Here is a 25041-nt window from a genome sequence, read left to right on the forward strand (position 1 = left end):
TATTGAACGTCATATTGACAACACTTCTGCACTTATATTTCAAGGAATAATCCTGCTGTAATTGCATTTCTTGTGCCTGTTATTTATTAGTGATTGGCCACCATCATTGTCATGAATCATCTATCCATGTGACGCAGCAGAGAGGTTTCTCTTTCTCCCATGTCATTGGCAGATAGTCTGCTGATGAGGTATTGTCTGCCAGCACCTCTCTTCCACTTGTGAACAAAATTATGACGACAAAAATTTCTGCAACTTCTAGGTTGAGAGCCTCTACACTGTTGTGTATAGGCACTCTTAGTAATGAGAAGAGGATATTCATAATGTCAGAACATTCTCTGAACTTAACAAACTCATTTTCAGAATAAAAATCAGAAAGTACATTTTGATAAAGAGCATACACTATTTGAACAGTTACGATGGACATTCTAAGGCACATGTGTTTAGGGTAATTAAGCAGATGTCATGACTTACTGTCTTTGCTGAATTAACAGAATAGTATGCAAACTGTTACAGACACTATTCCCACAGTGTATTGCAGGAAGTTTATGTCCATAATAATTATTTTGCCCAAACAGTGAGCTGCTAATGACGAATCATAGTTATTAAAACTCCTGATAAAGATTTTTGGAACTGTACTCTTGCGTATTTTTTTATGCTGAACTTCAGTTTTCCACCAAAGAAAACTGTGTCGTCCTTACAGTCCTGGTAACAGTATTCAATGCAGAATCTCTAAACACTGTATGAAATAGCAATTAGTTCTCAATGCTGCTACACCAGCCCTTCCCCTCCCCCCTTGCATTTTACCTCCTCCCTGGAGGAAACCAGTGTCATCCAAAAGTCTTGTTGTAAAATGGATGCGCTAGTCAGAATGTCTCTGTCGATCAGAGAAGGTTTCAGAAACAGGTCTTGACAATTACTGTGCTATGGAGGTAGATGTGGAAACATCCCTGGAGGAAGGTGGAGGCTGAATGCGAGTGCTGTAGTCGTGCAGACATACAAAATGATCTGGTAGGTTAGCATCTGATGGGTGTGTGGCAGTTTGGTCAACAAATTCACCAGGCAGGTACAATGGTTTGCCATAAATCGCTTCAGCTGATGAAATGTTGAGATCGACCATATGCTTTATTAAGGCCAAGTAGAACCTTCAGAAGTGCAGCTATCCAGAGAGCAGAATGGTATCTCAAGGCTGCATTGAGTGTATGATGCCATAGCTTAATCATACCATTGGTAACTGAATAGTAGCTTGTGGTCTGGTGATGATTATTACTGCAAAGCTTATTCAATTGGGAAAACAAGTCATATTCAAACTGTTGATTGCGGTCCATTGTCATATGAAGTAGCCAAAGTAGGAAAACCAGTTTGAAGTAAAAACTGGTGTCTCTGCTGGAATGTTTGCAACCAGTATGCTTCTGGCCAGCAAATTGAAGCACTCTATCATTGTCAGTAAATAGCATTTGCTGTCAGAGGGCAGCAGTGGACCAACTACACCTATGTGTCAATAAGCAAAATGTGCAGTAGTGTTTGGAAAATTGCCTATTGATGTGTGTATGTGGCAGGCTACTTTACTGCATTGACAGGCTAGGCAGCAGTCCTTTTGAACACCAGACCGGAAAAAGATGCGCAGACTTACCGGGCCGATGCAGTGAATTAGAGGTGAATAAGATTACGTAGACCTTCAAAGGTATGGCGTCAAAATTCAGCTGGAAGAAACTATCGAGGTTTCCATTAGGTATGCCACAGCTGTAATCTGTGGGGCATTGTGCAAGCTTTTCTCTGCATTTTGACAAGCTCTGCAAAGTCGATGCAGCTCAAGATGCTACTATCACAAGAGAGGGCGTTTGCGACATTATTTAGCCTAGATGTATGGTGAATGTCTGTAGTGAATTGTGAAATAAATTCCAAGTGATGTTCTGGCATGGCGAACATTCATTGTTGCTTTGCTGGAATGCATAGACAAATTGTATGTGATCCACAAATATAAAGAAGTATCTGACTTCCAACTGAGGATGGATCTGATTTCTTCGTACACCAATAATTCACAGTTTTAAGCAGTGCAGTTGCCCTGTGTGAAGTAGTCCTTAGGTGAAAAAGATTGCAGGAGTTTGCTATGCAGCATTAACTTGTTACAACTTGGCTCCAGTGACAAAGTGGCTGGCATCTTTCATCAGTGCAGTGGTGCTACTTGCACAGGGTGAGCAAGCAGAACTGCATCAGCAAGGCTCTGCTTTGCAACAGTGGGAGCCATATCCATTTCTTGTGTTCATTATATGGGGCTACTACCTTTTGTCTTGACACCTATGACTGCAGCAGTCAGTGGTTCTTGCAGTACTGTCATCAGAGGTAGATGCCAATGTTCAAAATTTAACAGTGTAAGGAAGCAGTGTAGTTCTTTGACTGTTTGCAGGTAATCAGTTTTGAGTGACAGCCCTTTCCCTTTGGGTAAGGGTGATGATTATGCTGAAGAAATAAGATGGTCCAGGAATGTGACCTATGGTTCACCAAATACACACTTAGCCGTATTTATTACTACATCAAAATATTTGAGGCATTGGAAAACTTGGGCAAAGTGCTCTTTAGCAGCTGTGCAAATACAACTGTTGTCCAGGTAGCAAAACGAAAAGAGAATCCATTGGGGAATGGAGTCGATAAATGATTGTGCAGCAGTTTGTAAACTGAATGTTGTAAATATGCTCTATACAATGCTAAATGGTGTGGTGATTGCTGTTTTCAGAATATCTTCCTCTACCACTGGAATGTTAGTAAATGTCTTACAATAATCCAAAGCACTTAAGACAGTGACACCACTGAATGCATGGTTATATTCTCTCAAAAATAGCACTGGGTATCAGCCTGTTGTAGCCTGTGACTTTAGCTGCAGGACAATCCCTGCATGGGTACCATGCACCATCGGTCTTTTAAAACTGTTTTTTGATAAATGGAGGGGTGACAATCAACATCTGCTGGGAGTGGTACCTTCACGTAATATTCCATCAGATTCAGGTTTGCTACTTAAGTGGTCTGGTGCGAGGCCTTGGGGATGGTGTGAGACAGCAGTGTTTTATTATGTGGCGCTGTGCTATGGTGTACCTCTCATGGTGTGCCATGAAAGCAAGTGGTTGTCGGGCACTGGTCCAATAGTTTGGAATGGTTCCTGAAAGCCTGACTCAGCCTGCAACATGAACAATAGCATCAAAATGCAGTCTTCTGGCAGTGAGTCTAGTAACACCATCAGTTAGTCATAACCTCTTAGTGTTTGGTAGTGTGACAGGAAGTGAACTCCAGATATGGGCTCTGCAATGTCAGTGATGGTGAATCCCAGCTGAAAACACAGTGCTTGCTGATACCAAGCTGCATCTGTACTGTAGCAGAAAAACCTATGGAGGAATTATTGGCAGCAGACAGGAAGACCATCATTGGGCAGTGATTGTGTAGAAGGGTATGTGGAAAAATACAATCTGAATCTGTGTATACAAGTAATTTCTGTCTGGGTCTTCTGCAGTTATGTACTAGTGCTGAGAGATAATTCAGCAAGCTGATGCATCTGTATACAGCTTCTGTTGGCCTTGAGTGTGGAAAAGGTGGTATGTTTCTATACTTGATCCTCAAACTTTCCATGGTATGGTGTCACGTATTGATACCACCCCACTGATTTCATGTCAGTGGAGTTGCAAGTTTTCTTTAGACACTGATTAGCGGTCATGCACCCAGTGGTGCATGCCTGGTGAATCTTGCCTCCAGTGGGTTACTATTACAAGTGCCTCTGCCACCCATGATAGAGGATGGCTGGTGGCAGCCACTCAGCCCACTTGCACTCAGAGTGACTTTGCTATGTATTGTTATGCAGATGCCACCTAGCGGCAGCTCCATCGTTAATGCTTAGTACAGAGACCCTCATCTTAGTTGACAGTGTTATAGCTGGACTCAGTTTCTTGCTGCGTATTTGTAATAAGTCTTCATTCGCTTGGCGAAATACAAGTTAAGTAAATCTTCTATATGTTGTGTTCACTTGTTCGCTAATCATTTCTGGTCGCGTTCAGCTTTCTTAAAATAACAGTCGCGGCACCATTTTGAAGCCGTCTCCTTACCACTGTGTACGAAGCCGTACACAACACATGAAACTAACAAGTTACAGATAACTTAAGTGCATCACTGAATGTCGGTGAGTTGACGTCTGAAAAAGTGCAGGAATGTTGGTGGTATCCATTTGTACTGCACATTGTGCGAGACGAGTGAGAAACTCGTGCAGTTGTGCAGCTGCAATGTCAGTCTTATTGGATAGGCATTAAAAGATACTGTCGTGATGCTGAAATAGGCGCTTGATGGGGGGAGGGGGAGGGCGTGCTTTCTTAATATGACCAACTTACTTTGCTATTTTGACCAACTGCATCTTTGCATGAGTTGCTCTTACCACCTGCATTTGTGCTGTAAGTTGTCCAGCTGGGTGTGCAGAGTAGAGTATGTTGGACACTTCTTACATCCATTATACAGTGGAGATGCCTCAGGTACTGAGACAGTTTTCTATCTTGTACGTCTCCTAGGGTAAGTACTAGCCATACCCATATTCCTAGGATGCAGAGACTAGTTGAATTGGCTTGGATTTAAGCTTGAGGTAACTCAAATTTTGGAGGTGCTGTGATAATGTTTCCTGCCTCAGAGGTTTAGTGGTAATTTAGGTGGCTCACCATCAGAGAAAATTTCATGGCTTATCCGTGATTCCCACACAGCGGAAACTTGATTCTACTTGGGCAAACCATGCTGGCTTGTAGGGCCAGAACTGCGGCAGATGTACAGCAAGGCGTGAAACAGCAAGGTTTTCAGCACCCTCTCTATCTAGGGTTCCTCTTTCAGAACCATAAATATATGGTCAGTAACAAATGATCTGCTAATCACATCTGGGTTATCAGTGTCTGACGGGTATGAGAACAATTGCCTGAACATGATTAAGCACATGTGTTTTGCATAATTCATGTTTTGACTAAATTTATTGAGTTAACGGAATAACATACAAAATGTGTTACTACAAGCATATTTCCACTCAGTTTTGCAAAATGTGAATCCCCATAATGATAACTTTGGTCAAGAGGTATGGTGCTAATACTAAGCCATTGATCTTAAGTCCTTAACGAAATTATATTCATGCTCTTATTTGCACAGAAGAAAAGTGTCTTTTATCAAGAATTAATAACAATATTAGCTATGGAATCTCTCATCTCTGGTGGCAAGGCCGTGAACACTATATGAAACATGCATTACATCATCTCCCTCTCTCCTGGGGAAAGCAAATCACCATCACAAAATCTTTCGGACTTTATGGAAAAGTATGTACTGATTAGAATGTGTCTGTCAGTCAGATTGTGAAGGAGTCAGAAATGGGTGTTGTTGAAGACTGTTCTCTGGTAGCAGATTGAGATAAAAGATTCGATGTTTGTGAAAAAGATATGCTGGTCTGACTTTGTCTGAAGATGTTATAGTTTCCAATTTTTGACAATATAATGTAATTGGGCAGATTAAAAAAAAAATCTACTCACTAGGTGGCGGCAGGAGAATGCACACATAAACGAAGGTTATACTTATGCAAGCACTGAGTGAGTGGTGCTGTGGTTAGCACACTGGACCATATTCAGGACGACGACGGTTCAAACCCCCATCCGGCATTCTGGTTTAGGCTTGGCATGGTTCCTTTGAAAAGGCACAGCTCACTTCCTTCCCCAATCGGATGGGTCCTCCCCCTTCCTTACCCCCATCCCAGATCCCTCTCCTCCCTCCCTCCTCTGCGGCTCCCACACCTTCTCCTACGGGCGCTGCTCCCCCTCCCCAGCCGGAGAAGTGTCCCACTCCTTCGGCGTCTGCCGGTCAAGGGCGCCTCTCCCGGGATGCCCCTTCCCGGCACCTTCCAGGCGAAAGGTCTGCTGCTGCGCGACGACCGCGGGAGCGGCGGTCTGTCGGCCCCCAGGTCGCCCGGTCTCTTTCTGTTCGTGATCTTGCTGCAGCTGGCTCCTTCATGCCACACAGCCCTCCTCGATCTCAGCCTGAACGGAAGAAGAAACATAAGTCCCGGGACAAAGAGCCTCTGGTGTCACCGGAGGTCCCTTCCCCGACTTCACAACCGGATTCTGACCCGTCGTTCATGGATGTCGCCCCCTCCTTGTCGGTGACGGGTGGGGACCCGGCGGTATGACTGGGTTTAAAGTTTTCAGCCCCCATTCAAACCATCGTTCTGTGGTTCTCCAGTGGAATTGTAATGGATACTATCGTCACCTTCTGGAATTGAAATCCCTTCTTTCGTCCTACTCTGCAGCTTGTGTGGTTCTCCAGGAATCTCATTTTACTGATACCCACTCACCGACCCTCCGTGGGTTCCGTGTTTTCTGTCGAAATCGGGTCGGACCCCTGCGGGCTTCTGGTGGGGTTTGTACATTGGTCCGTACAGACATTGCTAGCACGTGGATTCCTCTTCAAACTACATTGGAAGCGGTTGCTGTTAGGGTCCACTTCGACCCTTCATTCACAGTTTGCAATCTTTATCTCCCTCCTGACAGGACTCTTACACCTGCTACCTTAACCGCCCTTCTTCAGCAACTTCCTCCTCCCTTCCTCCTCCTTGGGGATTTTAATGCTCATCATCCTTTGTGGGGCAGTGCCTTTCCATCTAGACGAGGTCTTTTTATAGACCAATTTATTGCAGACTACGACCTGTGCCTTCTTAATGATGGCTCCACTACTCAGTTTAGTGCCGGTCATGGTACCTTTTCTGCCATTGATCTTTCTCTTTCTTCTCCCTCTCTCCTCCCTTCATTACACTGGTCGCCACACGACGACCTTTGTGATAGTGACCATTTCCCGTTGATTATCACGCTCCCTTCCCGCTCCCCGATGGACAGGTTGCCTCGTTGGTCTTTCCAACGCGCCGATTGGCCTCTATACACTGCACAGGTCGCGTTTTCTCCCTCTTTGTCGGGTTGTATTGATGACGTCCTCCGTGACGTGTCTGACGCGATTGTTCGCGCTGCTAGCCTTGTTGTCCCGCACTCATCTGGACCATTTCGTCGCCGGCAAGTCCCGTGGTGGAGTACGGCTATTGCCATTGCCATCCGTGATCGCCGTCGAGCTTTGCAACACTTTAAGAGGCACCCATCCATAGCCAGCCTTACTACCTTTAAACGCCTTCGCGCTAAAGCCCGTTATTTAATCAAACAGAGCAAGCGGATATGTTGGGAATGATTCGTTTCTTCCCTTGGTTCTACTGTCCCTCTGTCACGGGTATGGGCTACACTTCACTCTCTCCAAGGTTGCCATCGGTAGTCCACCCTCGCAGGCCTTCACCTCCCAGATGGCATTTGTACGGACCCATTAGTTCTTGCAGAACATCTAGCGACCCATTTTGCAGTGGCATCAGCGTCAGCCTCCTATCCAGCTGCTTTCCTTCATCAAAAACAGTGGGCTGAAGCTTCCACCTTATGTTTCACCCCTTGTGAGTCAGAATCTTACAACGAACCTTTTACTGAATGGGAATTTCTTTCTGCTCTATCTTCTTCTCATGATACGGCCCCTGGCCCAGATTCGATTCATAACCAACTGCTTCAACATCTCAGTGCTCCACAACGGCCACATCTTCTTCGGGTGTTTAACCGTATCTGGCTCCAGGGTGACTTCCCTTCTCAGTGGAGGGATAGCATTGTGGTTCCTGTCCTTAAGCCTGGTAAGAACCCCCTATCTGTTGACAGCTATCGGCCAATTAGTTTGACCAATGTTGTTTGTAAGTTACTTGAACGGATGGTAGCCCGTCGGCTCAATTGGGTCCTCGAATCTCGGGATCTATTGTCCCCTTACCAGTGTGGCTTTCGAGAGGGACGGTCTACAATCGATCATTTACTCCGCTTGGAATCCGCAGTCCGGCAGGCTTTTTCCCAGCACTGCCATTTGGTTGCAGTGTTTTTTGACCTTCGCAAGGCCTATGACACGGCCTGGCACCATCACATCTTACTTACCCTTCATCAGTGGGGTCTTCGGGGCCCACTCCCGATTTTTATCCGCCAGTTCCTGATCCATCGGTCATTCAGAGTCTGAGTTGGTACTGCTTTTAGTTCTCCACGGACCCAGGAGACGGGCATCCCACAGGGTTCTGTCTTGAGTGTCCTTCTTTTCCTCATTGCTATCGATGGACTTGTGGCCTCTGTCGGTCCCTTGGTCGCCCCTGCCCTGTATGTGGATGATTTCTGCATTTGGGTTAGTTCCTCCTCGATGGCATCTGCAGAACGGCAGCTCCAGGTAGCTGTATGGCGTGCCTCTGCGTGGACCCTCTCACACGGGTTTCAATTCTCTCCTTTAAAATCGCGAGTGGTCCACTTCTGTTGCTGTACTACGATCCACCCTGATCCAGAGCTCTATCTCGCTGCACAAAGATAGCCTGTGATCCCACAGTTTCGTTTCTTGGGTCTTCTTTTCGACAACAAGCTCACTTGGCTGCCCCATATCAGACTCCTGAAGGTAGGATGTTTCCGTAAACTCAATGTCCTTCGCTTCCTTGCCCACTCCTCTTGGGGTGCGGACTGTTCCCTCCTCGTCCGTCTTTATCGTGCTCTAGTTCTGTCTCGCTTGGACTATGGTTGTCAAGTTTATGGTTCAGCTGCTCCTTCCACACTGTACGTGCTGGATCCAGTCCACCATCGTGGTATCCGTTTGGCCACCGGTGCCTTCCCTACTAGCCCTGTTGATAGTCTCCTGGTTGAAGCTGGGATCCCCCCCCTTTCTGTTCGGCGGTCCCAGCTTCTGGTGTCTTATGCACTCACGATCCGTTCCTCTCCCACTCATCCTTCCTATTCCATCCTGTTCCCAGACCATGGACGTCGCCCACCCGACTCCCGCCCTCGGGCGGGTTTACCAGTTGGGCTGCGCCTTGCGTCTCTTTGCCGTGATTTTCAGCTTCCTTCTTTGTCCTGTCTTCCTCACTCCCTCCCCTCCACCACCCCTTGGTTAGTTCCTCGGCCTCGAATTCGGATGGATCTCCGCCGAGGTCCGAAAGATTCCATTCCCCCCGGTGGTGTTCCGTTCCTTTTTCCGCCAAATTTTATGGGAGTTTCGGGATGCTGTTGTTTTTTACACTGATGGCTCTAAATCTGCTGATCATGTTGGGTATGCCTTCACGTCCTCTGTTGGGACGGAAAGTCATCTGCTCCCACCTACATGTGGAGTGTTTACTGCGGAATTGATGGCAATTTCCCAGGCCCTTACCTTTATTAAACAGTCCCAACACAACCGCGTTTTGTTATGTGCAGACTCGATGAGTGGCCTTCTTGCTATTGACCGGTGTTTTTCGCGCCATCCCTTTGTCTCTGCCATCCATGACCATCTCGCTGATATTCACCGTGCTGCTTGTTCCATTGACTTCCTTTGGGTCCCTGGCCATGTGGGTATCCCGGGTAATGAGCTCGCTGATCGTTTGGCTGGGGGAGCAGTTACTTACCCCCCATTTTCTGTAACCCCTCCTGCAGCGGATTTACGGCTTCACATCAAATCCCGCTTCGCACAGTCACGGGCCAATTCTTGGGAGGCTACTCCCCTGTCTAATAAACTTCGTGCAATTAAGGTGACACCAGGCCCGTGGCGTTCTTCCTTTCGCCTCTCCCGAAAGGACTCGACCACACTGTGTCATCTCCACATTGGCCATACCAGGCTGACCCATGGTTTCCTTTTGCGTGATGAGCCACCCCCACTATGTGGTTGTGGAGCCTTCCAGTCAGTAGCCCACATTTTGGTTGAATGCCCCCTTCTTTTGGCTCTGCATGCTAAGTACAGACTCCCCCGCACTTTACCTTTGATGTTGGCTGACGATTCCTGGATGGTCTCTCTGGTTCTCGGTTGTTATTCTCAGTTTTAAGGTTTTTAATCTCTCTCTGGTGTTGGGGCAGGGCGGTGAGTGGGTATCTCCCACTGTAAGCCGTGTTTGGAGATTACCGACTCCCCTCCTGACTGCGATCCTCTTTTCTTCTACTTCTATTCTGTTTTTACCTTTTTATCTTTGTTTTTGGATTGGTTAGTCTCCTTTTCCCATACGTACTTCTACATTCTAGCAGTTGTACCTTTTACGTCACAGGTGGTCTTGCCTATGCTGCTTCAGCATAGTGTTGGGTTCGTTCTCTTGCCAACTTCCCTATTTTGTTTTTTACCAATGACAACATGACTGCCCTTTTACGTTTTTACCTTTTTCCGTTTTATTTTTCTGACTTTACTGAGATGTCCCATTAGCGGAATGGAGCCTATTTGAAACAAGGGACTGATGACCTTGCTGTTTGGTCCCTTAAACCTCAAACAACCAACCAACCCAATCCGATGGGACTGATGACATTGCTGTTTGATCCCCTCCCTCAAACCAATCAACCAACTTCTCTAAGCTTTCAGAGCCAATGGCTCCTTCTTCCGGCAGAATGGTTGAAGGGCAAGGAAGATGGATGAAGAAAAAGGACTGGAGAAGAGGTTCAGGAAAAGGTGTATTTTTCAGAAAAGTCACCCAGAACTGCAGGTCAGGGGAGATTTGCTGGATTGGATGAGAAGGAAAGACTGATTGTTGGGGATTGCACTGGATGAGATTTGAAAAGCTGAGAGCTTAAAGTGGGAATACAGAGCAATATGTAAGACAGAGATTACTGCAAAAACATGGTACACAGTTTAATAAAACTGAACAGCTAAGTGTACAGTACGTAACAGAGGTGGGAGGGGGACAGTGAAAAATGCTGTTGTGTTCTGCTGCCACTGCTTAGTGAACAGATTTTTGTATCTGTACAAATGCATTATTATGGTATAGTTTTGCCATTTAGAAAGAGATCGAGTGTAAAGTCTCCTCTTTGCAATACATGGTATGAGCTGTTAAATGATGGCTGCAGCAGCACTGGTTGGACACCATCTGCTCTTAATGTCACAGTCGTACAACTTTGCATGTCCTGATGGGTGAAGGTGTGTGTGGAACCATGTTCGGCAGCTGATTGTGGATGAATCTCAGCTTTATGATCATGCAGACATCCAACAAAAGCTGGTAGGTTGATTCCTTATGTCTGCATGGCAATCAGATCTACAAATTCAGCAGCCAGTTGCAGTACTTCATTATACACCAGTTCAGCTGACAAGATGTCAAATTCAACCTTATGTTTTGTACGAAATCACAGTAGAACCATTGGAAGTGCAGTAATCCAGAGTTGTGTGACACCTCAAAGCAATATTTGATTAAGAATCTCACTACAGATCAGAGGCAAGGACACGGACAATGTATAAAATAGCAATTATTGTCTGACAAGGTGGCTCGAGGGATGTACCTAAATAAGATAGAAATATAGTTGTATTAGTGAACAGAGTAGTGCTTCATAATTGTTAAATGTGTACATGAATGTTCTAATAGTGTATAGTTATAGTCTTTGGGATACTGTGTTGTAAGTCAGTGAAAGGGCACATACAGTTGTCCACAGAGGAAATACTCTGATTGTAAATCGATACAAGTCTATTTTAATATCCAGCCTTTTTATTTGTTGTCACTGTACATGAAAGCCCAAATCACTTAAAATGAGGGGGTAAATTGGTTGGGATCATTGGTATACGGGTACGAGAGAGTGGGCTCTCCAGCTGCTGGATCTGTAGGGCTACTAACTTCAGTGACATTATGTAGCATAGTTTTAATATGTGAACAGGTAGCATTACAAAGTTTCAGATCATTGACATTGAATGCTGGTTTACTAATTTACTCTGGTAAGCCCCAAATACAACTTAGGTTTTCTGTTAAAACCAACAGGCCAAAAAAATGAAGCAGTTCATTGTTGTCTACGCAACTGTTGTTAAAATTATACAGGGTATTCAAAAAGATCTAGACACTTTCAAGTGATTGTAAAAAATATTTGTATTGTGGTAAGGTATTATATATATCGAAACAGCAACCCAAGAAGTTTAATATGTTAAAGTGATCTCCAGAAACATGACTGACAGAACAACAAGATGGCATTTTGCTTAGTTCATGCCGTAATTGCAAAGGGAGAGTGCCGATTTCATTTGTCACCAGGATGGCTCTCCACCACACTTCAACAACAATGTTCATGAGGTCTGGATACTGACCTACTACGACGATTGATCGGTTGTGCATCAGCTGGCAATCTCCAGTAGCTGGCATGGCCCCTATGCTCTCCACATCTGACTTTTACCTGTTGGCTTACATCAAAGATGTTTTTACACCTCCACTTCTCCACATCATCACTGACATATGAGGATGTAACAGGGCAGCTGTGACTGAACATCAATACAGACATTTTTGGGGCTAGCATTGGCAGAACTGGACTATAGACTGGACATGTGTCATGTGACTAATGTTTACACAGTGAATATTTGTAAACATGGCACAAAAAACTGGTGAGTTGCTGTTTTACTACATATGATCATGTAGTACATAATCTCAATACTAACGTTTTTACAGTCACTTGAAAGTGTCTAGATAATTATGAATTATCCTCCATGTAGGGAGAAACAGTATATATGGAAGAAACAATTTGTCTGTTAGTTTAAGTGCCTTGATATCTTTATTAAAACAGACTGTGAGAAAGAAAATGAAATCACACTTTTTCATAGTACAGCATTTTCATTCTCGCAATCGGTTTTTAACTGGAAACTTGTACGAGGGTGGTCCCATAAGTACCCAGCCTGACCGAGAGATGGCAGTCATTATTGAAAAATATTTCTGGATTAGAAAGTATACGATCTATGAAGCATATGTTTCAAGTTTGAAGATATCACATTGTTTAGTATTTGTTTAGCAGCCATCAATGGTGAATGCTGGAGTGAATTTGTGAAAATTGATCTTTTTTTTTAATTTCTTTTTTTAAAAGGCCTCAGAGCAACCAGTATTAAAGTTGAGCTAGATTTTACTTTGGGAGAGTCTGCTCCGTCGTTGACAACAGTAGAATATTAAGTAGCTGAGTTTAAACGAGTCCGTATGAGCTGCCAAGACCAGCATTACAGTGGCCGACCAAATGAGGTGACGTCTCCAGAAATGGTGAAGAAAATCCACAAAGCTGTACTGGATGATAGTCGACTGAAAGTGCACAAGATATCAGACATAGTAGCCATTTCAAAAAGTGCGGTGCATTGCATATTATATGAAAATTTGGACATGAGGAAACTTTGTGCAAGGTTTGTGCCGTGTTTGCTCACACTTGAGCAAAAACAGTGTCATGAAGATGTATCAATTGAGTGTTTAGCGAAGTTTTGCAGCGGCAAAGCTGATTCCCCCCTCACCGTTTCGTAACCATCTTTGAAACGTGGGTCCAGCACTTCGCCTGAGACAAAAGAACAATCAAAGCAATAGACACAAATTGGAGAACCGACTCCAAAGAAGGCGAAGACCATTTCATCTGCAGGCAAGGTTGTAGTGTCGGTGTTTTGGGATGCATGTGGGATAACTTTCATTGACTACCTTGAAAAAGAAAAAACTATCAACAGCGAGTATTATGCAAACTTATTGTAATGTTTGGGTGAAGAAATCGAGCAAAAACAGCCGCATTTGGCCAAGAACAAATTGTCGTTTCTTCCGGACACTGCACCAGCTCACAACTCTGTTATTGCAATGTCCAAAATTAATGAATTAAAGTTTGAATTGCTACCACGTGCACCCTATTCGCCAGATTGAGCCCCCTCAGATCGTTTTCTGCTCCCAAACTTGAAAAAATGGCTCGGTGGTTGAAGATTTTCACCAAATGAAGATGTGATGTTGGCAGTTAATGGCTATTTTGAGGAGTTCAGACAGTTCTCATTATAAAAAGGGTATCTAATTTATTGAACATTGCTGGGAAAAGTGTATAGAGCTGAAAGGAAATTATGTTGAAAAATAAATACGTTTTTTCCAGAATTTTTGTGTTTTCTTTGTTTGGTCGGGTACTCATGAGACCATCCTCGTAACTTGTTGTTTAGAAAAGTATATATAGCCTTTGACTGACTGAATATTTGAGTATTGTGAAAAAATAAATTGGTCAAGACCTTTTCAAGGTTTTTGCTATCACTGTTTCCCCTTTATGTATTGATATAGGTTAACAGATTCTGCTGACACTACTTGGTAGAACAATTTTGTATTTAAGGTGGAAAAACTAACTCTATTTTTATCCACTAATTTATTTATTTCAAACCAATTTTCTATTCATTGAGCCACTATCAGGTAACAACTAACTAGCATCCAGAAGAGACACTCAGTATTCAAATGTTCATTTACGAAGGGAAGTACAAGTATTGCACTAATTTAATACATACCTCTGCAAAAATGACTGAAATAGATGTTCATGTCAGGGTCAATGATGTCATATCATATACTGACTGTGTGGCTGCATCAGCCCTCCATTACACATAGTATTCTGTAGGTCACTTGAACATAAAATTGTGCCCAGTAGTTAGAAGAAAGCATAGGACACTCCCATAAACAACAAAGGTAGCAAAAGCTATCCAGAAAACTCCTGTCCAATATGGATGACATCCATTTGTTGTAGAATCTAGGAGCATATTCTGAGCACAATGTGAAGGTATCTCAAACTGAATGAGCCAATCAGGATGGGTTCCAAAACCATCGATTAGGTGAAACCCAACTCTCACTTTTCTCACATGTCGTCTTGAAAGGCACAGATCAAGGCAGTAGGGTGGGTATAGTGTTTCTTGACTTTAAAAAAGCATTTGACTCAGTGTTACAAATACACTTACTACCAAAAGTGTGATCATACCAAGAAATCTCCAATACAATTGCAAATCTCACTTAATACCATATATGGAGGATGCAGCACGTCATTTTAGATGGAGAGTCATTGACAGATGTGTAAAGAAATTCAGGTGTGCTCTAGGGTAATGCATTGGGATCCTTGCAGTTTGTCATACGTGAATGACCTTTGAAGACAGTATTAAGAATATCATCATATGTTTTGCTGATGATGGAATTATTTATAAGGCATTACTGTCTGAAAAAAGCCTCACAAATACTGTCGGATCTTGACAAGATTTCAAAGTGTGCAAAGATTGGCAGCTCACTTTAAATGTTCAGAAATGTAAAGTTGGTCACTCCACAAAATTAAAAAAGCATAGTATCCTGTGACTAAACTATCAGTGAGTTACAGTTGGAATCATTCAATTCATACAAATACTTGGATGTGGCAACATGTAGGGGTATGAAATGGAATGATCAGAGTCTGTCACAGGTAAACCAGATGACAGACTGTGGTTATGAAGTAATCTTCAAAGGAGCTTGCTTACAAAACTCCATCCTGTAATACTGTTCAACTGTATGGAACCTGTACCAGATAGGACTGACAGGGGGTATTGAATGGATACGAAGAAGGGCAGAACGAATGGTCACAGGTTTGTTCAACACACAGGAGAGAGTGTCCAAAGATTCTGAAAGAACTGAACTTGCAGACACTTGGAGATAGACACAAACTATCCTGTGAAAACATACCCAATTTCTAGGGCAAATCTTAAGTGTAGAATCTAGGAATATATTTCATTCCCATACATATCACTCCCATAGAAATCACAAAGACAGAATTAGCCTAATTGCAGCATGCATAGAAGCATTCAATCAATCATTCTTCCCACATACATGAATCGACTGGGAGAAAGACAATAACTGGTACAATGAGTTGTACCCTTTGCCGTGCTTTTACAGTGGCGTGCAGAGTACACTCGTAGATGTCTAATCCAGGCTTATGCTCTGTCTCCAATGACGTACTTGTCGAAGGGGCACCTATCTCTAATCTTCCTTTCCTTTAGCAAAGTAGACACAGTTTTCCAGCAAGATCAGACACTTGTTTGTTAATCATTAGGGAGAGTGAAGTCCAGATCAGAAACAGACATGCTGTTCAGTTAAATTGCCTCATTGGGTACATGATTAATTTATGCGCTACACTTTCTTTTCACAGTGCAAAAATGAGAGGTATGGGGGGGATTAGAGGTGGAGAAATCGTGCAGTTGCTATGGCATATTATATTTATGCTCTGATAGTGTCTTGCCATTAATAAATGTGAGGTTGAATGCACTTATACAGACCAGAATGGTTTCTTAATTGGAATGCAATTCCTATACTTGATCTGAGTTTTTATAGCCTCAGTCCAAATTACAAGAATGCATTACCATACTGCTCTGGGCCGTCAATTCCCACTGTTCTGTGACTGAAGCATTTTCAGTAAATGGCCGTGGCTGTGAATGAGAAGAAATTAACTACTTTAGCTGCCAATGGTACGTAGATAGTACAATGTATTGCCTGTGTTCAGTTCCAGTTGAGAGAGGGTTAGCAGATAACTGCCTTCATTACATTGATTACAAAATCTTTGACAAAAAAAAAAAAAAAAAAAAAAAAAAAAAAAAAAAAAAAAAAAAAAAAAAAAAAGAGATGAAATTGATTTCATATTTAATGTGAGGAACACACATATAGATATATTTATTATGATATTGTTTACAGTTATTAGAGTGATAGTCGTCATAGAAACATTAGTGACACAAATCGTTCTTGCTCCATGAACATTATATGAAGGACACATTAACACAGTGGCATTTAATTTCCAATAAATTTAAGGGAAACATTTCATTAGCATTCTGAAATAATGGCTTTCACAGCTTTTGATCCGAACCAAACATATATTATTATATTATGACGTCAGGAGAGACAGGTGAGCTTAAAATCCAATGAATGAGCGATGTGATTTTAATTGCAACTGTACTTTTAGAAATTGTGCACTTGTTCTGTAAGAGAGAAATGGGAGGGGGGGGGGGGGAGAGAGAGAGAGAGAGAGAGAGAGAGAGAGCATACATCATTTGTGTCATTTATTATCACAGGATTATTCTTTGTAAACATAGTGCAGAAATTACCTTGTTGTATTCACTACCCATTATTCATATCTGCAGGTCATAAAATCTGTTGTCTGTGCATCTCTGGGGCCTCCAATAATTTACTCAGTTTTGTGGCATTAGGTACGATATTACAGATTGTGAGCTGCATTACACATTTTGAAACAAGTTTTACAACAATGTTAGCAACACTGTTTGTAGCTACTGCAGAACAATCAATGTTTACAGCATGTTGCAAACACAAAAACAGCTATTCATAGGTGTGTCAATACAGATCAAAGGAAACTTTGTTTCTTGTTTGCTACCACAAATGCCATTGCATAGTAGACTCACTTTATGTAACAGAGTGTAGCAATTGTTTTACCTCATAGGCTATGTATGCTAAGTCCAAATACTTGTTGTCATGTCAAAACAATAGATATATCTTCTTATCACACACTGTGAAAGAGGAGTGACTGTGAAATGTACTAAGTGCAAACTATAAACATTCCAAGTTGAAATAGTGCTCCTACCAGAAATCTCTACTTGCTCAGCAGCATCAGTAATGCAAAAAGAAACTAAAGTGTTAGTCAGCACTTGACAGACAACTATATCAGGCTCTCTTTGAAGTAGAACTGAAATTGTATAAGAGAATGGAGGACCATTCAATAAGTGTGTGTACAGCAGGGCAATTGACAACTACTGCAGATTCCATTGTCACATTCATTAGTACAGGCTGTGACATTACTGTAGAAAAGGTGGTAGTGTTTACAATGAAGATGAATTGATTTTATGTAGTAACATATTATAAGTATTTTAGTATCTACTGCGTGACAAAAAAGTGAAGTACAGGTAAGACATGGCTGGAAGTCAATGTAACGTCATCCATGTACACATCAATGGTGGGCATGTAAATGATCACAGCTACAATGCTCTGTGACAAATAGAATGGCTGCCAGAATGCATACTTTAATCACCAATTTGAGACATGTCCCTCTTCTCTGTTACCTCCTGAAGTTCATTTTTGGCTCTTGCTGCAGCAGATTAACTGGACGCTACCTGTAACTTTCACAGTGGGTGTAAGCCCTTCGCCAAGGCACCACCTTGGCATTGTGCGGCGGCCCGTGTTCTCCTTGGTCTTCATTTGCTTCTTAAGAACCTTACTCCAGCCTCACTCTGTCGCTGTCAGTTTCATGACCTTTACATGGAACTTTGCGATAGTACACTAATGGTTCTGAGACTGACCATGATGTCGGGTGTGCCTTCATCATTGGCACTGACGTTTTTCTGTATCGGCTTCTGGAACACTCCTCAGTATTTACAGCACGCTCTTTGCCCTGTATCAGGCCACGCAGTGCATCCGGTGACACAGGCTTTTCAATTGTGTCATCTGCTCCAGCTCTCTTAGTGCCCTGCAAAGCCTCTGTGCATTCACTGTACAACATCCAACGGGTCTGGGGAAAGCTGTCACTTGCTCACTCTTGATGGAGCCACTGTTGATGTTTATGTGGGTTCCTGGTCATGTCGGTCTGACAGGAAATGAGGCCACTTATGCTGCTGCCAAAGCTGTAGTCCTCATACTTCAGCCCACTACTTCTTACGTTCCCTCCAATGATCTCTGTGTTGCCATCTTGTCAACGGGTGATGTCTTTTAGGCTTCACCACAGGTCCTCCATTCATGGGAACAAGCTCTAGGTTATTAAAGCCTCTGTCGATGGCTTGGATGACCTCTCAGCCCTCTCACTGTGAGGAGATCATTTTAGCAAGTTTGCATATCAGGCAATGTCTTTTTGGGTATCGCCCTGTATTCAGTGGTGCTTCCCCACCATTGTGTACTCATTGCGCTCAATCTCTGACGGTTTGCAATTTCCTGACGGAATGCCCTTTTTTTATCTACTTACGCTCTTGTTTGTGTTTGCCGTCTGAGTTATTGGCCATTTTAGTGAACGATACGGGGACTGTGGATCGCTTTTTACTTTTTATCCATCGTAGCAGTATGGCAAAGACCAGTTAATTTTTAGTTCATCAACTCCATTTCTCAATGGTATATTTTATAGACCTTTCTCCACATCCTAGTTTTTAGTTGTCTTCTCTTCCATCAATTGGAATTAATGTGTAGTTGTTTTTAGCTCCTCTCTTTGTCTTCGTGTTCTACAATTCTGATGTGTGCACGTATGACCCTAGTTATTTTTGCACCCTAAAACAAAACAAAAACCAGAATGCATTAGTGTTGTTACCCTGCCCATCAAGTTTATAATTGGTGTTAACAGTGTCATGCTGAGTGATCATGTGAAGGACATGGAGATGTCACATACTTGTGTATGACTGGTCTAATCGTGCAGTATCCAGATTTGTGGGGCATTTGGATTTGACAGTGTCCCATTTTTGGTTTGCATGGGAAAGTTAAGGCAGGCATACTTATTGTTGAGATTCTGGTTGTCCATGTCTGACCACCACAAGCGATAATCGCTGTATTGTGCATTAAGCACATCGTAACCCCTTGAAATTTGTGTCTGCCACCTGCGAACAAGCAGTTGAGTGTCTGCAACATTCTGTTTGTCATGCTGCACCATTGGTTGGAGATTAGCAGCAGTCAGACTAGGGAGTTACTACCTTGTATGTAGGCATCCATTAACACCACGATCCAAACGGCAGTGTGTGGAATGTCCGCTGTGACCAGGAAGCATGGCGTTGCATCATGTTAGTGATGAGTTGCAGTTCTTCACAACCTTCGATGACCACCACCAGTATAACAGTGACATAGATAGGGGTTCCATTTTACAAATGTTTCAGAGAGGCACAATGTTGTTATCCCTGGTATCATGGTGTGGGGAACCATTGGGTGTGTCTTCAGGTCAAAACTAGTAGTGATTGAGGGATCATTTGTGTCACAATGGAATGTCACAGACATCCTGCTTTCCTATGTGACAATATCATAGTGACATTTATCAGTAGGACAATGAATCTACTCATGGCACTTACCTTTAGGGACTGTCCTCATGATGTTGAAGTACTACTGTGGCTAGCAAGATCCCCAGACAGAACATGTGTAGGACCATCTTTGACGTCACCTCCATTCCAGTTGCCAGTATCCTAGGATATGAAGGACCTTTTACGGCAGTTTGTGGTGAAACTTGCCTCAGAGTCTAAAATGCTTTTTGACTCCCTTCCCAAGGTAATCACTGCGTACATCCAGCCCAGAGGAGCTACAGCATCATGATGGTGCAATTGTGAATTGACTTTATTTCCTCCTCCTCCTTCTGTGTGCTTCATTCAATGTACAGTAAAACATATTGTTCCAATGTTGTTCATGTAATTCTGTTGTCTTTGTATCGTCTTTCAGCCAATGCTTCACAAACTATTTTAGATATAACTGGGTTTGAAATGTGGAATAAATGCGCAAGGCCCAGAAAAGAACCTTTCATTTGACAAAAACCAAAAACTGATAGCAAGACGCTTCACAGGAACTGCTTTTCTGAAATATGCCTTTCTTTGAAACAAATGGCTCTAACAAATTTTGCCAGTGACTGAGTGAAATTATGAAAAGCAGTAACTAAACAGCAGTACCTTCTTCCACACTCAGCTTGCACAGCCTATCATTCCTGTCTTATTTACATAACTATACCTTTGTCTGCTTAATTGTTCGGTATTAATAATGCAGCACCACATATCAATTCATCCTCTTCCGAACACACAGCTTAGTACACATTGTGAATATGCAAGTTGCAGACTTAAATGGAAACAGTGCTGTAAATGGAAACATGTTTTTAAAATCAGTGTAAACAAAGATTGTTTGGCAACTTGAGTTGTGATTGCTGATTTATCTATAAATTTTAAGTGTAGAAAAGTGGTGTATGTCATATGATAGTATATTTCAAGTGATCTACTATTCTACTTCTGTAAAACCTGGAACAATGTATATGATCACGTAAACATTTGGTTGCTTGCATGTATTTTGACTGTTCCTTCTGTGAATCAAGACTTTTTTTTTTGTGCCGTGTCTTCACACTGGTAACCATTTTTTGGGAATCTTCCAGTTGGACGAAGAGAGGGGGGGGGGGAGGCGGCGATGGTGAATGAACTGTATTTAATTGGTTCTGTGTGATCCACAGCTGAACCTTCCAGTCCATAACACACCAGCTAGTACAATATAGAAGCAGCGCAAAACTGCAGTGAACACACCCATGACTGATTTTTGTCATTCTGAGTTAACAGTGTGCGTTAACACAACAAAAACACATGTGAAATTATACCCTTGGTGTGGAAACACACGCAGTAGTAATGGTACAGAATTGAACTTCACAAGTAGCAGCATACTGCTTCAACGTGAGCAACGAGGTGTTGATTTATACCTTAATTCTGAAACACTGTTTCGACATATGGTGTGTCATACCCACACTTTCACCATTCGGGGCTCATCTGAAATAGGTAACGTTGTGTTGAGAATTTGTCTAATGTAAACAAATCACTATTTGATGATGACGTCGCCGGCCGTTTTGTTGACGTCCAGTGAGAATCGATCTTCACCGTTATATGCAGGCTGCATATCGTACACATGTAGCCCGAGACCGATAAACATGTTTGTTTCTCTGTGTATTCCGTGTCCCATCTGCTGCTACTCGTTACCTGAGAAATAAATTGTTTAACACACACAAATTGGCGAATAATAGTTAGTTGTCATTAACTCGGTATGTAAGGCCGTCGCCATCTTGTTGTTATCGCGTTGTACCTATGCTGTATATTTAAATCATTGAATAATTATTTGTGTGTAGTTCTTCATTTGTGATTTTTTGTTACGAAGTGCAAAGGGAAAATAAAAACGTTTCATATCTTTCCTCTCTGAAATATAACTTGCACGTAATTTTCCTGATACTGTACTGGTTATGTTGGTCACTCTGATGATAGTGCTCAGTTTATGTTGGCTACATTGAACTTTATCCAATGTAAAGTATTTGTTGATAGTAATACGTGTGTGTTTTTTTGCCGCAGGAATGTTAACGGGGAAACTACTGTTGAAATAACGAGACCGAGAAAAGAGGTAAGATCACATGTTTCTGCCAATGATTGTAACAAGAATAGTTTATCTTATTAGTATTTTTTGGTTATGGTTGGCTATGCAAACTACCGCTACCTACTGACTGCAATCTTTCGTATTTTTATTCAAGCTCTTGCTTTTTCGGTATTTCATAAAGATAAAACATTATTCATGTAATAATTGGGACATCATGACACTAGAACATATGTTTTAGTTAGGAAGGAACATTTATTGCCTTTGGGACCTTATTGTTTATTCGGAACAGTTATTGGTACACAGCCATGTAAAACGATCGTTGGCGCGTTGTGCAGAAAACTGCCATAAACTCCACGATTGTTATATGTCGGCGTTAATATAGCACGTGGAATGCTGGAGGTTGTCAGCGGTTGTTGTTATTCTGAGGGCAGCGGCTACTGTTTTCATTGTGTGTGTGTGTGTGTGTGTGTGTGTGTGTGTGTGTGTGTGTGTGTAAATAATAGATACCCTACGTAACAAAAAGGTTTTAAAATGTTGTTTTGCTAATTAATATTTCCTCTCCTCTTAAACCAAGAGATAATTACTAATTATATTACTTATTTGTTTTTTGGCTGGAAACTATTTGAGGTGTCCCTTCACCCTTCTTATAAATTATGTCATAAATGTTAAATACTAGAGTTGTTTATTTATGTGGCAGGAAAGCATGTGTTCACAATTTTAGTTTCATATCATTACTGGTTTGGTTTTGAAACACAACTCTAGGATTCTATAACTTCCAATCAATTCAACTACTGTTAGTGTGCATTCCTGTCCACAGGATTTTGCTTGGTACAACGGGCTACTTGACATTTAGGTCTAATTTGTATATGCATGAAGACTCATTTTGTTTCTTGGAAAGGGGGTGGGGAGGTGGGTAGGAAGAGATCCATCTAATGAAACACAAAAATTGACAACTTTTAATAGGACTGTTGTTAATGTGACAACAGTAGTCTTTTGTGCTTTAACAGTTGTTGTGTTACAGTCATCTATCATACTTTGCTAAATATTTTCTATATTGCTGCCACCCACATGCATAAATAATTCAGTAATTAGACCTGTGCATAGACATGACACTATTGGCACAAGGGTATATTCTCTGTAGTAACTTGAGTCTTGTTTCTGTGGTCTATACAGACAATTTAAACTTAAACATTAACAGTAGTAATTGGTACATTTTACATTGTTTTATACATTTAATTGTGTCAGTTTTTTCTCTCAAGTAATACCATAGTTCATTTTCTCTCTAGACTACTCAATGAACTCATAACACATCTTTATTTCACACATTTATGTCCATTTTGCTTTTACCATGTCTGCACATCACTTTCATAACATCTACAATCTGCTGAACAATGAGGGGTAGTGATCAAAACAGTGTAGGGCAGTGATTAAGGCAACACACTCGCATTCTGTAGGAATGTAATTCAGAACACTGTCTGACCATTGCAGTTCAGGTTTTCTGTGATACCCAGAAGCGTTACAGTGAGTATTAAATTCATTGGAAATATTGAATCTACCAATTTCACTTGTCTTTCACTCATAATGCCATCAAAATATTAAACACACACTGAAATCCAACGCGCGCGCGTGTGTGGGGGAGATCATAACCAATGCCTGCTAGCAGTTGTTTCAACCAACTTGTATTGCCTTGTAAGCAAGACAATGCTAAATTTTGAACTTCCTTGCTTAGTAGGCATGCTTCATCTGTGTTTGTCTCACACTTAATGGACTTTTTGTTTGATTTTATATCATTTAAAATAACTAGTACACTACTGGCCATTAAAATTGCTACACCACAAAGATGACGTGCCACAGACGCGAAATTTAACCGACAGGAGGAAGATGCTGTGATACACAAATGATCAGAGCATTCACACAAGGTTGGCGCCAGTGGCAACACCTACAACGTACTGACATGAGGAAAGTTTCACACCGATTTCTCATACACAAACAGCAGTTGACCGGCATTGCCTGGTGAAACATTGTTGTGATGTCTCGTGTAAGGAGGAGAAATGCGTACCATCACGTTTCCGACTTTGGTAAAGGTCGGATTGTAGCTATCACGATAGCAGTTTATCGTATCGCGACATTGCTGCTCGCGTTGGTCGAGATCCAATGACTGTTAGCAGAATATGGAATCTGTGGGTTCAGGAGGGTAATGCAGAATCCTGTGCTGGATCCCAACGGCCTCGTTTCACTAGCAGTCAAGATGACAGGCATCTTATCTGCATGGCTGTAACGGATCGTGCAGGCACGTCTCGATCCCTGAGTCAACAGATGGGGATGTTTGCAAGACAACAACCATCTGCACAAACAGTTTGACGACGTTTGCAGCAGCATGGACTATCAGCTCGGAGACCATGGCTGCGGTTACACTTGACAGTGCATCACAGACAGGAGCGCCTGTGATGGTGTACTCAACGACGAACCTGGGTGCGCGAATGGCAAAACGTCATTTTTTCGGATGAATCCAGGTTGTGTTTACAGCATCATGATGGTCGCATCCGTGTTTGGCAACATGGCGGTGAACGCACATTGGTAGCTTGTATTCGTCATTGCCATACTGACGTATCACCTGGCATGATGGTATGGGGTGACATTGGTTACACGTCTCGGTTACCTCTTGTTCGCATTGGCGGCACTTTGAACAGTGGACGTTATATTTCAGATGTGTTACGACCTGTGGCTTTACCCTTCATTCGATCCCTGCGAAGCCCTACATTTCAGCTCGATAATGCACGACCGCATGTTGCAGAAAATGTTCGACTGCTGCCCTGGCCAGCACCTCCAGATCTCTCACAAATTGAAAACGCCTGGTCTATGGTGGCTGAGCAACTGGCTCATCACAATACGCCATCCAAGCTCTGTTTGACTCAATGCCCAGGCGTATCAAGGCCATTATTACGGCCAGAGGTGGTTGTTCTGGGTACTGATTTCCAGGATCTATGCACCCAAGTTGCGTGAAAATGTAATCACGTGTCAGTTCTAGTGTAATATTTTTGTCCAATGAATACCCATTTATCATCTGCATTTCTTCGTGGTGTAGCAATTTTAATGGCCAGTAGTGTATAAATTGCTTCCCCATACATTTGAAAATTTGCAGTCAAACTGATAAATGCCCAGTGCTTATTCAATTGCTATTTCTATTATCTTATACATTTTACAAT

General features: G+C 42.4%; 1 protein-coding gene across 5 annotated transcripts in view; it reads left to right on the forward strand.

Moving 5' to 3' along the window:
- Positions 1-25041, forward strand: part of LOC126418458 (protein piccolo-like) — a 344054-nt gene that overhangs the window by 148243 nt on the left and 170770 nt on the right. For all 5 annotated transcript variants that reach the window (XM_050085227.1, XM_050085225.1, XM_050085226.1 and 2 more), the window contains exon 8: positions 21814-21862. In XM_050085227.1, coding sequence (XP_049941184.1) covers positions 21814-21862 — 49 coding nt within the window. The remainder of the gene's footprint in view (positions 1-21813; positions 21863-25041) is intronic.

Source organism: Schistocerca serialis, chromosome 9, assembly GCF_023864345.2.
Source record: "Schistocerca serialis cubense isolate TAMUIC-IGC-003099 chromosome 9, iqSchSeri2.2, whole genome shotgun sequence".
NCBI lineage: Eukaryota > Metazoa > Arthropoda > Insecta > Orthoptera > Acrididae > Schistocerca > Schistocerca serialis.